At 44.6% G+C, this 13390-nt stretch overlaps 1 protein-coding gene across 1 annotated transcript in view; it reads right to left on the bottom strand.

Moving 5' to 3' along the window:
- Window positions 1-13390, bottom strand: part of LOXHD1 (lipoxygenase homology domains 1) — a 164089-nt gene that overhangs the window by 3687 nt on the left and 147012 nt on the right. The window contains exons 39-40 of the mRNA XM_035903101.1: window positions 2276-2446; window positions 1019-1157 (exon numbers count right to left, since the gene is read on the bottom strand). Of these exons, the coding sequence (XP_035758994.1) occupies window positions 1019-1157; window positions 2276-2446 (310 nt within the window). The remainder of the gene's footprint in view (window positions 1-1018; window positions 1158-2275; window positions 2447-13390) is intronic.

Below are 13390 nucleotides of genomic sequence, written 5' to 3'. Positions count from 1 at the left end.
TTCCTGAAGCTCAGCTTGAAAACAGTTTAGAGAAACAATAGGTCTCTGTCAAACCCTTGGCTGGCTCCTTGTCACATCCCTTGTGTATCTGTTATCTCCTTGGACTGGTCCTTATTCCAGCCTGCCTCCAAGGATGGACTGTGACTAATGCTTTGGAGAGCGATGTCTTTAACTCCACTGCAAACACCATCGGCTGAAGGTCAGGAGGAAGCTCCTCCCCATCTTTCATGTTTCACATGAAATCCCAGCCATTCATACTAGAGTCCACATAAGCTGTAATTTCATCTTCCTTTACAGAGCCAGAAGAAAAACCTTTCCTCCCTGCAAAACAACTGAACATCCACAGAGTCCTTGGCATTGAAGAGGTTCCCATCTCCTAAGGGCGTGCTGTGTCCTTAGACAAAGTAGAAACCCATCTCACATCTGGAGCACTTTTGTCACACATAGGAAGAGGAATCTGCCCCATGTTAATAGTTGCGCCTCCAGCTCGTCTGTGTGTGAGGCTGATATTCGGCTTTCCTTGCACGACAGTGATCTTTCAGCCTTAACCCCCCCACCCCGATTTGTCTGGAAAATCAAATCTGAGCAGCTCTGACAACGTTTAGCCTCCAACTATTTTTACTTTCTCTCTGATTCTCACTGCCAGTGAGATGCTCTGAAAGGAACTAAAAACACCTCCAGCTTCCTTCTGCTCCTCCCAGCTCAAAAATACACAGCCTCCCTGGGGACTTGCCAGCAGCCGATTTGTGTGTATTAATACAAAAGGACACACACGCACACATGCATCATCTACAGTTCCTTCTACCAAATGCCTTTTTCCTATAATTTTTAAACCCGCTCTGTGTCTGTCCATCAGAAATGAATTTTACATCTTTTACTCTGAGTGAGAAGCCATGAGGCTTTTTGGAAGGGGGATGAGAAACAGCATCTCTGTAGACCATCCTGGAGAAAAGGTGGCATCTATGGAAGACACACAGCTGGTAGGGTGTTCCTCTAGCCCACCATCCAGTCCCACTACCTTTCAAATCTCCTTTTCTTAGAGGAGTTTTCCATAAGGAATTCTTTCGAGCGGCCCAGCTTTCCTTCTAAGATGATCCAGATGTTTTCCTTTGTTTCTGCATCCTCTCTGTCGCTTGTTACTGTGACAATCTCATAGGCTTTAAAGCGTAATTAACACACACGTTAAACAGAAAAGGAAGAGCAGATGGCCAGAAAGATCTCTTCATTTGAATGTCACTTTGCTTAAAAACTCTCTTCCTAATATTTATCACAGCACACAAGAAAGCATTTGCAAAAAAAGGATGGAACCACACTGAAATCTGTGGGACTTTTGACTTCTATGTGCTCTGGAATTCATGCAGGGATAGAGCAGATTAAGAATACGAGTACTGCTCGATCAGCTAGCAAGAGTAGACGAAGCTGCTCTTGAACAAGCTGTGTCCAGCTCCCTGCTGTACTAAGCATTCCCTTTTTAACACAGACCAAATCCTACAGGTTTTGTGCCACTGTTCCTAATGGGGACAGTGAGGGTCTCCGTGTACCCACCCACATGCCACCCACGGCTCAGATGCCGTGGTGGCATGTAAATACCCAAAACGACAATCACAAGGCTGGTTTTTCTGTAGGGGCAGAGTGAAATCGCACTGAAGCAATGTGATTATAGACTCTCCAGGACTCTCCTGAAGAAAAGCATTGCGGTGCGGGAGTTCTTGAGATGCGCTTTGCTATCATCAGTGCAGTTGAATAACTCTTGCTCGCTCACCACATTAGACACCAGTATAATTACCTTGGACTCAGTGGAATTACCCAGAGCAGACTCAGGGCTACGGGGTGTTAAGCTCAGCTGTCATGTTCAGCCAGGATACTTGGGCTACTAGCCCAGAACATGTTAAGGAGAAAGCTGAAGCAGTGTTACTTACAAAGCTTTAAGGACTGAGCTTATTTTCCACCTCAAAGCCTCAAGCCCATTATTTCTAATGACACCATAACTATATGTCCTTACGGCTTACTGCTGGATTGAACCACTGCAGATGGGCCCCTCTTAATTTTCAACCCAGAATGAGATCTTTTTCTTCCTCATAAATCCTGATTTGTTGCTTTCTTATCACAGCACTGCACTTTTGAACTGAAGAGTACCTTAAATAATCCAGCCCTTAAAGCCTGCAAATACAAATGCCTGTTGCACAGGAATCCTTAGCGGAACAGCTTGCAGGAGCTGTGGTCCTATGGCCTCTGAGGTCCCTCAGCAAATGCCACAAGTCAACTCTAAACTTACCGGTCCGTTCCTTCAGTTCCAAGATATCGTTATTGGCACAAGCCAGTTCCCTTATGAGCTGCCCATCGTCTTCACCTTTAGCCAGCCAGCGATCGCATTGGAAGCGAAACGTCTTGTCCATGGCAGAGTCCTTCACATCAATATATTCCAAGTGCCAGCCTGGTGCAATTCCTAGTAAAACAACAAAGTACAAAATATTTTCATGTTTTCACATAGCTTGGGTAAGGAGGTGAGATACCTCTCCTCACGAGCAACCTGCTGGTGCTAGAAAAGATCCATATTTGCTTCAGATAATGACTCTGTTCTGATACCAAAAGCAATGATGACCTGCTCAAGACCATCATCTGATGCCTCCCCCTTCTAGAGTCAGGCCATGCTTTTGAAGGACTCCCTGGCTTTTGATCAGATATAAGGATGTTGGAGCCTGGTCCCAGATAAATTAGATTTTAAGCTCCCTGGGCAAGGGGCCATCTCTTGTCCTTGCTCAGCACTTTGCACAAGATGGGTCTTCTGCAATACCAGTAGCAGCAGCAGTGAGCAGGGAAAGCTGGGGCTGGTGTGCCTCCTGTCAACCACCCCTAGCACAGGAACCATCCCTGGAAGAAGCACTGCTGCAGTTTAGGGACAACAGACCCTTACAAAGCCCCAGGGAAATCAGGGCCCTGCAGAATTGTTTGCCAGAGCCAGAAGCATGAAATCTCCTGGAAATCAGGTGGTTTGGGAGCAAAAGCTAATGGAGCAGCTTCTATCACAGAAACCACTGCTGATTCTTCCTTCCATTTTAAGGGAAACATGAAGCCTTAAAGCCAAAACAAAGATAAGTGTTCACATCCCAGCTAACCCCACCCCTCCACCACACATGTCTGTAGTCATTAAGAAAGATATATCAGTGTGTGCATCATTTGTGGGGGTCCCTTCATGTTTTGGGAGTGCTAGTTGGCCACAAGCTGTAGGGTGTAATGGCTTTCTGTATGGCCCCCAAACCCTTCATATTTGGATTTGAAGGTCAGAAGGTAGATTACAAATCGCTCCTTTGACCCTGCCAGCTAGCATACGCAAGGAAATCACCCATGCTATCCTGATCTTGCCAAGCAACCAGGGTGAATTCATTATTGCTGTGGCTGGCCATGAACGTAGAAAAGATTAAAGTGATGGATGCTCCAGCTGGGACCACCAAATCACCTAACTTTTGCCTTGGGGCGTTCTGAGGACTCAGTTCCCTGTTAGTTTTCTACTTCCTTTTTTTTTTTTTTTTTCCAGTGGAAAAGCAACTTGAACATGAAGAAAAGGGCATTTGGGAACATTTTTCTGATTTCTTTGTTGAAATAGAAGTCCTTGTTGAGCTTGAGGGGATGGGAGATTCTGACAGTTCTACTTACAAGTCCTGCTATTAGTCAGACAAAGAAAGGTTATGTTCATGATGAGCTATCACTGCTGACTTATTATTTACATCCCAGAGACATTATACAGCTCTTGCTCTTCCAAGAACCCACTGCCATGTGTCTACTTCCTTAGTTTGCAAATAGTAATCTTCTTTAGCCCTGAAAAGAAAATGATGGCACCTTTTTGAGTTAGGTTGACAAGTCACCCTGCTCCCGTGGACTGTGATCCCCCCACACCAGTGTTGGCAGCTCTGTATCAGCCTCACAGCCATTCCTGTTTTGTATTTGGTCTTCCTGAATCGTCTTCAAGATAGGAAATCACCTGATACAAAGCACAGACCTCAACGAAAGACATCACTTGCCCCTTAAATTTAGGGGGCACAGAATTGCAGAATCATTGTGGCTGGAAGGGACCTCTGGTGAACATTTAGTCCAACAATATTCTGGTGAACATTTAGTGAATCCCTTTAGAGCAAGGTCAACTAAAGCAGGTTGCTCAGGGCTGTGTCTGGTCAGGTTTTGTATATCTACAAGGATGGAGACTCAACAACCTCTCTGGGCAACCTACGCCAGTGTTTGATTACCTGTGCAGCAAAAAAAAAGCTTTTTTCTTATACTTAAATTGGAATTTCCTGTATTTCAGTTTGTGCCTATTGCCTCTTGTCCTGTTACTGGGCACTGCTGGGAAGAGTCTGGCTCCATCTTCTTTACCCCCCCATCAGATATTTGTACACATTGATAAAATCCTCCTGAGCCTCATCTTCTCCAGGCTGAACAGTCCCGGATCTCTCAGCCTCTCCTCATGCAACAGACCCTCCAATTGCTTAATCACCTTTGTGGCCCTTCACTGGATTCTCCAGTACATCCACGTTTCTCTTGCACTGGGAGGACAGTGCCATGTGCCGATGACAAGACCTGTGCAAATACCATGGGTGCAGGGGAGCTGGATGTGCCACCCAAACATGCATGACCTCCTCCAGGCTCCAGCAGCAGAACAATGGTATGAAGGGGTTTTGGGGGTGAGCTGGAACGCAATACCCTCTCAGATCCTCACCAGTTTACTGCCTCCTGGGCAGATCTTACCAAGTTCCCCAGGGCTCCCACTGCACCCTAACTGGAGCAACTTGCTCTTCAGGGCTGTTTGGAAATTTATTCTAAACGTGTTGGCAGTGTCAGCCACTAATCTTTTTGGCAGGCTGATTTCCATTTAAGTTCAATCCAACATATTCAGGAGGCTGCTCTGCTTCCGTCAAAACTTTAGTTAAAACAGTACAGGATGAAAGAAAGAAAACATCCTATCCTCCTCCAGTGAGAGAGATCAATGACTGCAGACCAGGAGAGAATAAATTGGTGATCTTAGTCCTGTTGCTAGCATTGAACAGCATGACTGGGACGGGATCAGTGCTAAGCAGTGGTATCGAGAGAGGGACTGAATGAGATACACACCCCCCCTCCTCCCTCTTCTCCAGCCAGGTCCCAGCAGCCGCTCACCAGGAGAGCTGCAATAAAATCCTGCTCTTGTGTCACGGGGAGAGATGTGCCAGAGCTGACCTTCCAGCACATGTTGGTGTTGAGGGCAAAGGAAGCACAAAGTGCAGCTTTTCCTGGTGTTCCCCGCGAAAGATGCATTTATCAGCTCTGGGCTATTTTAAGTGCAAGCTCTGGGGTTTGTCAGGGGATCGACACTGAAAAGCACATACCAGCAGGGTGTTCCTTACAGCACAAGGGTGCCTCAAATCAAGGAGCTGGCTGGTCAGTCTTAGGAAAGTCATGCTACTGCCTGAAAGCATCCTCCTGGTTGCTTTAAGGAAAAAATATTTCTCTTCCCTCTCACTGGAATTGGTCTTTTCTTTTTTCTGTTTTCATTCCTGATGGTTAGCATCTTAAATTAGATTAGGAGACCTGGAAGCTGTAGAGGTATCCTTTAGCGCCTTTTATTTCTCAAGAGAAATAATTCACACCAGGTGAATGTTGTACTGGCTACGTCCAGCACAGCATATCTTCCCACCCTGTCCATGTCCCCTGGTGCCAGGAATGGCGTCACATCATGGGTTTCACTGGCACAGCATTAAACCCCATTTAAAAACTGATATGGAAATGGAAGGATTTATCCAGGGTTGAAGAAAATATTCTGCTTTACGAGAAAAATAATTGTTTTTCTCTTGTTTCAGACTGGGAAAAGATACATTTACTTTCTTTTTGTATTGATACAGAAAAAACCACAAAGTCCAGTTATGCACAGAGTTTAAATCTAAGACTTTCCCTCTGCTGAGCTGGCTCTGCATGCAAGAGGTCACATCAGTGGAAGGAGAAGAAACTGTTTGGAGAACCACTTTTCAAGTCATGAAATCCTGGTTTCAGGATATTACCCTTTTTCCACCTTCTGTTTCTGTCCAGCTTTTGTGGAACAATGGGCTCAGAGACATTCCAGCACCTGAGAAGCAACAGGAAAAAGAACTACATCCCATATGGGTGTAGACCTGGAGGCATCAAATCCTCGGCACAAGCTGGTTTATGGGGTGGGCATCAGTGAGGGAGTGAGGAAGAGGAGGCAGTGTGGACGTAGCAGGGTGGAAGGACTTCCCTAGGTCCTGACCACTGCTCGCACAGCCTGGCCACACAAAAGAAACTGGAGGATCTCTGCAGCGAGGGCTCATCAGCCTTTTCCCTGAATGCCAGGATACTGTTGGATGATGGATCTTGACCCACCATGAAAGCCGCAGCTGCTCCATCATTCAACTTGCAGTGGTTGCAGAAAAGACAGAGCAGATCTGGTTGTATCTCTTTGGCACCTTTGCCAACAGCACCAGGAGAAGAAGGGCTCAGGAATAAATCAACTGCACGAATGCCTTGGAGAACATCGTGGGCCTTTCTGCAGTGACACCAGTACAAACCAGCACCACTACATTTGTCTCCGCTACTGCTTTGGGGCAGAAGGGAATAAATAGCACATATCTGAGCAGTTCCTGCTTGATTATTCAGGTCTCGGTCTTTAAAATAGTTTGGCCACCACTGAGCCTTTGTGGAAGAGCCCCCATCACCATAACAAGAGTTCGACGCTTGTAACAAAAGGTACTTCACTCCAGGCCTGTTTTGCTGCCATTGAAATCCCCAGCAGCAAACCTGCCCTAATAAAACCCATGGCTGTGCCATGAGGGCTCCTTAATGGTCCGCAGCTGGAAGTGACATTTTCAATGACATGCAAAACATTTCAAATGTAATTAGAGGAGGAGAAGAGCTTTGGGAAAAACAGAATCACTTTTTTTTGTCCTCATCCAAAAGAGCAGCTATTTGTCCCATTTATCCTCCTTTCTAAAAGGGTCCAAGCTGACAACTGGAAGATGCTGGGCAAGGCAAGGTCTTCATGGGACCATTTTGCCTTTGTCCCAGGTGATGCTAAAAATCTGTACTTTCCTGACGTTGGACAAACAGGTTGGTCTGTAAGCTCCTTGTCATGTATTTTTGCAGTGATTAGCGCAATCGAGCCTGACTTTGGAAGCAGTAGGTGTGACACAGATAATGAAGTTACTGCTTTGTTTAACTACAACCCCAACTTGCAGCACCAAAAGTTTCCTTAGCTCCTCTTGGGAACAGTCACCACTTGGCCCAGACTGTATTCACCCCTAAAATTAATATTTTAAAATAAATTTTAAAATTTAAAATTTTATTTAAGCTGTTCTGACACATGCAGAAACGTGGGAGGATGTGATAAAAAGAGTGAGAATTAATTGAGTCTGGTGGGCTCACCACTCATGAGGGACCTGGTCCTTGACCTTGCTTCAGTGAATATTAACGATTCCTTGCAAAGCAAGAGCTGGTGGGATCAAATCTGTACTTGCAGAACCACATCTAGGCTTGGATGTACGCACATCCGCGGAAGTTACACTGTCTCCACTATTTGCAGCCATAGTAATGGAATTTCCTCTCCATCCCTTGTCCATCAGCAGCAGATCTTTGGTTTCATTTTGACAGTGGTTGATGCCCAGTCAAGGATAATAGTTGTCATCACTGGTGCTTATGTTCCCATAGGAGAAAAAGAAAAATCTTGCTCGGGACATTGACTTCTCAGGGGCCAGTGAAGAATTGCTGCTGCCCAGCCATTCACAACCATCAACCAGTGCTGCTTAGCTCCCTAATTGCATTTTTTTTTTCTTTTCACATTTTCTGAAACATAAAGTAATGACCATTGCAAAGACAATGCATTGGCCTTGTGTCTTCTGACATTATTTATCCCCTGCCTGGTTAGATGCCTATCTATCCCTCAAGCCCTCCACATGAGACATCTCCCAGAAAGTGGTGGGAGTTTCGATAGCAACATCAGATCGCTAGAAATGGAGTGTTAATTGTGAGGTGTTAAAATCATAGCATCTAGCTTTGCATCAGTACATCTCAAAACGCTTTAAGAAGGTGAATAATTTTTATCCCTAATTTACATAATTGAAAATGAGGTATGGGGATGTGATTTACGCAAGGTCATTCAGCAAGCCAGTGGCAGAATAAAAATAGATCCATTTTGTGTATCTCTCGTTTAGGATCATGTTAGTTCACACCACAACATTTCTCATCAGAGCAGGCAGGCACAGCCTTTGACAAAGCAAAAGCTTAACACTTGGGAGAGTTATGGAAAATAGGTCCCCTCCCCCCCCTCCTCTGTTGTTTATGCTACTTGTTCAGTCCAGGATTTGACTCAGACCAAAACCACCCATAAATTACTTTCAGACAAGTCCTCCCTCCCCATATTACAGATAAACTACTCCTGTGCAAAAGCACTTAACAGCTCAGAGTGAAGATGTAACAGTTTCTCAGATGATATTCTTGCAATTGAAGCATATTTTGTGTATTATTGAAGCATACTTGATGCAAAAACATTTAACAAGGGTGCAGGACAATTTGTCCCCAAGAGGAGCAAAGGAGTCTTGTAGAAAAGAGAAGCTGCTACAGACTTGATAATTCCACAGCTGTATCTGGCCTTTTGGGCTCTTTCAACTCTGTAGTGAAGGGCTCAGCAGTTACAGGAGATTCACAGAACCGCAGAATCCCAGAATGGCAGGGGTTGGAAGGGACCTCCCCAGATGACCCAGTCCAACCCCCCCTGCTAAAGCAGGTCACCCAGAGCAGGTTGCATAGGATTGCATCCAGGCGGGTTTTGAACATCTCTAGAGAAGGAGACTCCACAGCCTCTTTGGGCAGCCTGTTCCAGTGCTCTGTCACCCTAAAAGTAAAGATGTTTTTCCTCATACTCAGATGGAACTTCCTGTGTTTGGGTTTGTGCCCATTGCTCCTTATGCTGTCGCTGGGCACCACTGAAAAGCATCTGGCCCCATCCTCCTGTCACCTGCCCTTAAGATATTTGTAACCATTGATGAGATCCCCTCTCAGTCTCCTCTTTTCCAAGCTAAACAGACCCAGCTCTTTCAGCCTTTTCTCATAAGAGAGGTGCTCCAGTCTCCTAATCATCTTCATATCCCTCCACTGGACTCTCTTCAGTAGTTCCTTGTCCTTCTTGAAATGGGGAGCCCAGAACTGGACACAGAAGAAACAAATGACTGCGCAAGGTCAACACTGAAGTCTTCACCCTTCTGCAAGTCTGCTGTTTTATTTGCTTACACCTTTTTTTTTTTTTTTTTCCTACTTTATGTCAACTCTGGACTGTGAGATCTTTGCAGTGTCTCCTGCTTGTGCTATAATGCTGGTAGCACATCTTTGTGATAGGACTGTTGAGCGTAAGGAAAAAACCTACCATCAAAGAAAGAGGAAGGTGCATGGCATGTGAGGAGGGCTCTGTGGGTCGGTGCTGGGGTGTCCCAAGGAGCTGAAGCCAGATTTGGGCAACCTGAAGGACCAAGAAGCCACAGCACAGTTGCTGGTATGCTACACAGGTCTGCAGCTTGCATGCCCATTTGTCTAAGGTTTTCAATCCGTCCAGAAAGAAGCAGGAGTTGATGTTGTCTTCCTCTGTACTGAGCCATCAACAAAGCAGGGGGGATGATGGACTCTCCTCTCCTTGGGCACTTTTACACATCTATTTCTCTTCCTCTCACTTTTCATTTAAAGCAGGAACTATTCAACAAATCTGTCCCTTGGGTCAACAGAGTTTATGAGGCAACAGTGAAGTGCTGAGACGAGGGCTTAGAAAAGCCCTTCTCAGGTCAGATAGCTGAGCAAATCCTTACAAAGGGCTAAAAAGGCAGATCTTTTGGTTTCTTTTAATAATTTATGGCCTACAAGTGCCCAAATATCTTGGAATCATGTCCGTGAATTGCAGAAACGTTTCTCTGGAAAAGCCGTGTGCTGTGAGTTCAAGGCCTGGGCAATTTAAGATCTCCTTAAAAAGGTAGTTTCTTCAGAAAACAAAAAGGAAAATCAAGGGCATACTAATGTTTTTGAGTTGTGTCCAGATCAAGAAAAGGGAATAAGATATTTTCTTCTCTGGAAGAGCCACCCAAACAGGGTCACTGGGGCAGTTAGGCTACTTAAGACTCAATTAGGCAATGTCATAGCGGTTGCTGTTCTTGAGAGAAGGGCCCTGCTGAGGCAAAGAAGAAGTTGGGCTGCGTAACCTGGCTATTTACTTCTGCCTTTGCTCCTATAATAACACAGAGATATCTGGTTTATCCGTAATTAGTCTCCTCCAGGCTCCCCTTGGCTGATGGCAACTGAGATAATCAAGAATCTGAAATTAATGACTTTAGAAAGACTGCTTATCATCTGGGTTCAAATCCACTGAGGCAGATGAGGGAGCTAATTCCAGATTTCCCATATCTCCTTGTTGCAAGGAAAAAAAGGCAACAACAAAAAAAAGGGGGAAAAAAAAGCTTTTTCTAGGTAAATAATTCCATTACTGAGATATTGAGAAACTTCTAAGCCATTCTTCCAGAATGGTGATTTAGTTCTGAAATCAGAGAAAAAATTGAGGCCTATATTTAGAAAGCCAACATTTCTACAGACCTACAGATACTGATCTTGCATAAATGTAGAAGTAAATGAACTGAGATATGAGAAAATACATAGCGCCTATCTAAGATCAGGAGATGGGGAGTCTGGAAATGATTAAATTTGCTCAGGGAGTCTAAATATATTAGGTCGAACATCAGTATCTGAAAGTAAATACGAGCAAGATAAAAAGACACGGAGCAAAACTTAAAACTAAATTTCATTCACAGCAATTCATTGTTACCAGACTCTCTCTGGTGAGCTCTAAACATCTAAAAAATCAGGAACAAGTTCCTTGAAATTACAGTTGTGAAGTCTCTAAACTGCCTGTTTTTAAATGAGTGCTGACGTCCTCCCTAATCAATTTTACTGAAGTCAGAGGAATTAGATGGGGGCTTCATTCCTCCTTTATATCTCATACAGAGATGCCACTCAGCAGTTTTTGTGGGGAAAACGGCATTTAAAAGCATTACAGTGGGACCATAAAACTGACATGCCTTGCCAGAGGAGGCAAACACGGTGTTTGCAATTTAAAGACCTTCTGACTATCTATGCCATTGCAATTACTGCCTTTTCAACTCTGAACACCCCACTGCAGTCAAATTTTGGTGAAAAGATAAACAAAAGTGGAATGTGAACTGGGAACAAAGCCACTGCAGCAAAACCTTGCTTATGGGGATGGATGCTGAGGTGGACCTCATGGCAAAGTAACCACCTTGGGCAAGCCACTTAAATGTGTTTTATCCTGAAATGGGGGCAGGTTGGTTGACTTCTTGCTGGGATGTGGTGAGAGTCCCAAAAGAAGTCTTGTGATGGTTAGTAGTTCCCTTAACGAGCCCATAGGTGCTAAAGGTAATGTGAGTCAGAACAGGCTGATGCTATCACCGGGGCCGATTAAGAAAATTAGGAAAAGGACATCATCCATGTTCCAAGTATTCAGCATGTGAGGAGTGGTGGGGTAGGCCAGTGTGAGGCTGAGTCTTCCACAGACCGTTGGCAAAGAACCATTTAGCCCAAAAAAGAGAAAACAAAACAAACTGAAGGAAGAATGACCAACATCTGATGCTTCAAAGTAATGGTAAACACAAGCACATTTTTGTTTAATATCCAAAGTCCCCCAAGCATCTGAAAAAACACATACACGACCCTCGATCGCTGACCCCACTACTCCTTTCCAAAAAACAAAGCCAGGAATTTCTAACCAGTGGCACAGCCAATTTATATAAATGATGTATAGAGAGCAGGCATATATGCAAAGGACAGCCTGAGATCCTAGTAATTTATTTACTCCTAGAGTAATAAATACTCTACCCACCCAAGAAACTGTCACGCTGTATTGTGTGAAGTTTTAGGTAGGACATGCCTTTTATATGACTAATGCAAGAACAATGGAGACAACATATGTTATGATTTAAACTACAGTTGTCCTTTTCGGGGCAGGGAAAAACAAGTACATTTTTGCTGAACAAAATCTGAGTATGTTGTTTGTCCAAGGCTTAACCCTGCAGCTAGCTAGGTCTGGTAAAAGCCCTATTATTTGTGAACAGAAACCAGTGATAAGAGAGAAATAAGGAAAGAGAATATGTGTTTGCAATGTGTGTTGATATTCATAAATACGAAGTATTTTTTCAGGTTCTGGACACATTTTACTACTTTAGTCGACTTGCGGTGTCTATCTGGGTACGTGCTCTTAACCCACAGCAAACTTAAACTAATTGAGCCTATTTACTGCTTAGCCTAAGGCTAAACTCCATAACTTCCCTTTGCCACTGACCAAGGGCATGCAGATAGCGATTACCATAGCTCAGCTGCAACGTGGTCGCTCCTCAAGCTGTATCGACAACATCATCAGTGGCACAGAGAAGGCGAACAGCGATCGCCTGTGTGCAAGAAGGAAAAGGCAGCAAAACTGCCTATATGAACAGGATTCGCTTGCTACACAGCAGAGAGCAGACTCATGGGACTCATTGTTGGCACAGGTTGCTAAATGTCTCCTGGAGAGCCTGGGCAAGCACTTGAATGAGAAAATTTACTGGAAGTTACTTAATGGACAAAAGTGATATCCAGTTCACGAGATGCCCTGAGCTACACATGAGAAGATGCAGAGGTTTGGGGAGGGATTGCGGACACTCGCTCAGTTCCTCCTCTTCCTCAAGGCACCCAAAGATGCTGCTGTTTCCAAGAAGCAGCTCCTGATATTGACAGACCTTTGGCCTGACCCAGTTCTTATCTTCCCACACCCTAGCCTGTTCGCGTGCCTGAGCCCTAAGGATCACCTCTGATCTGATGAGTGTATTTCATACTGTTAGAACGACTGATCACCAGGGAGCCACAGAGCCTCTTGAGGAAAATGTTCTCTTTCCAGACATTTCAGCTGGTAATATACTTGAAAACAAACCTGCAAGTCCACGTTTTCTCGCAGCTCTCCGAAGGACAAGCAAGCCACCCTTGCAACTGCAGAGGCTGCAGCCTGTTTGCTGAGCTAAAACTCCAGTGGGTATTTTGATAGCCCTTTCCATTTCAGCATCAAAACTGCAGATTCACAGAATTAGTGTTTTGGCAGCTAAGATTAGGTAAAATGGTCTCCCTTACTGCATTCGGTACCAGCTATATAACATGATGTTACAGAACCTAAACAACTAAATTGTCCTGTGTTGTGGGAGGGATAAATATGATCCTGAAGCTTGCACTGGCTGGGAATAAACAATCATGAAGCGAGACTAGGTGGATCATCATATTTCCCATATTTCACAACAGATTCCCCCCCCCCCCCTTTTTTTTTTTTTTTAACACAACAATT

This window comes from Egretta garzetta, unplaced genomic scaffold (assembly GCF_000687185.1).
Source record: "Egretta garzetta isolate BGI_Z169 unplaced genomic scaffold, ASM68718v1 scaffold179, whole genome shotgun sequence".
In the NCBI taxonomy this organism is placed as follows: domain Eukaryota; kingdom Metazoa; phylum Chordata; class Aves; order Pelecaniformes; family Ardeidae; genus Egretta; species Egretta garzetta.
The sequence above is the reverse complement of the archived record's forward strand: the minus strand, read 5'-3'. Positions and strand labels throughout refer to the sequence as shown.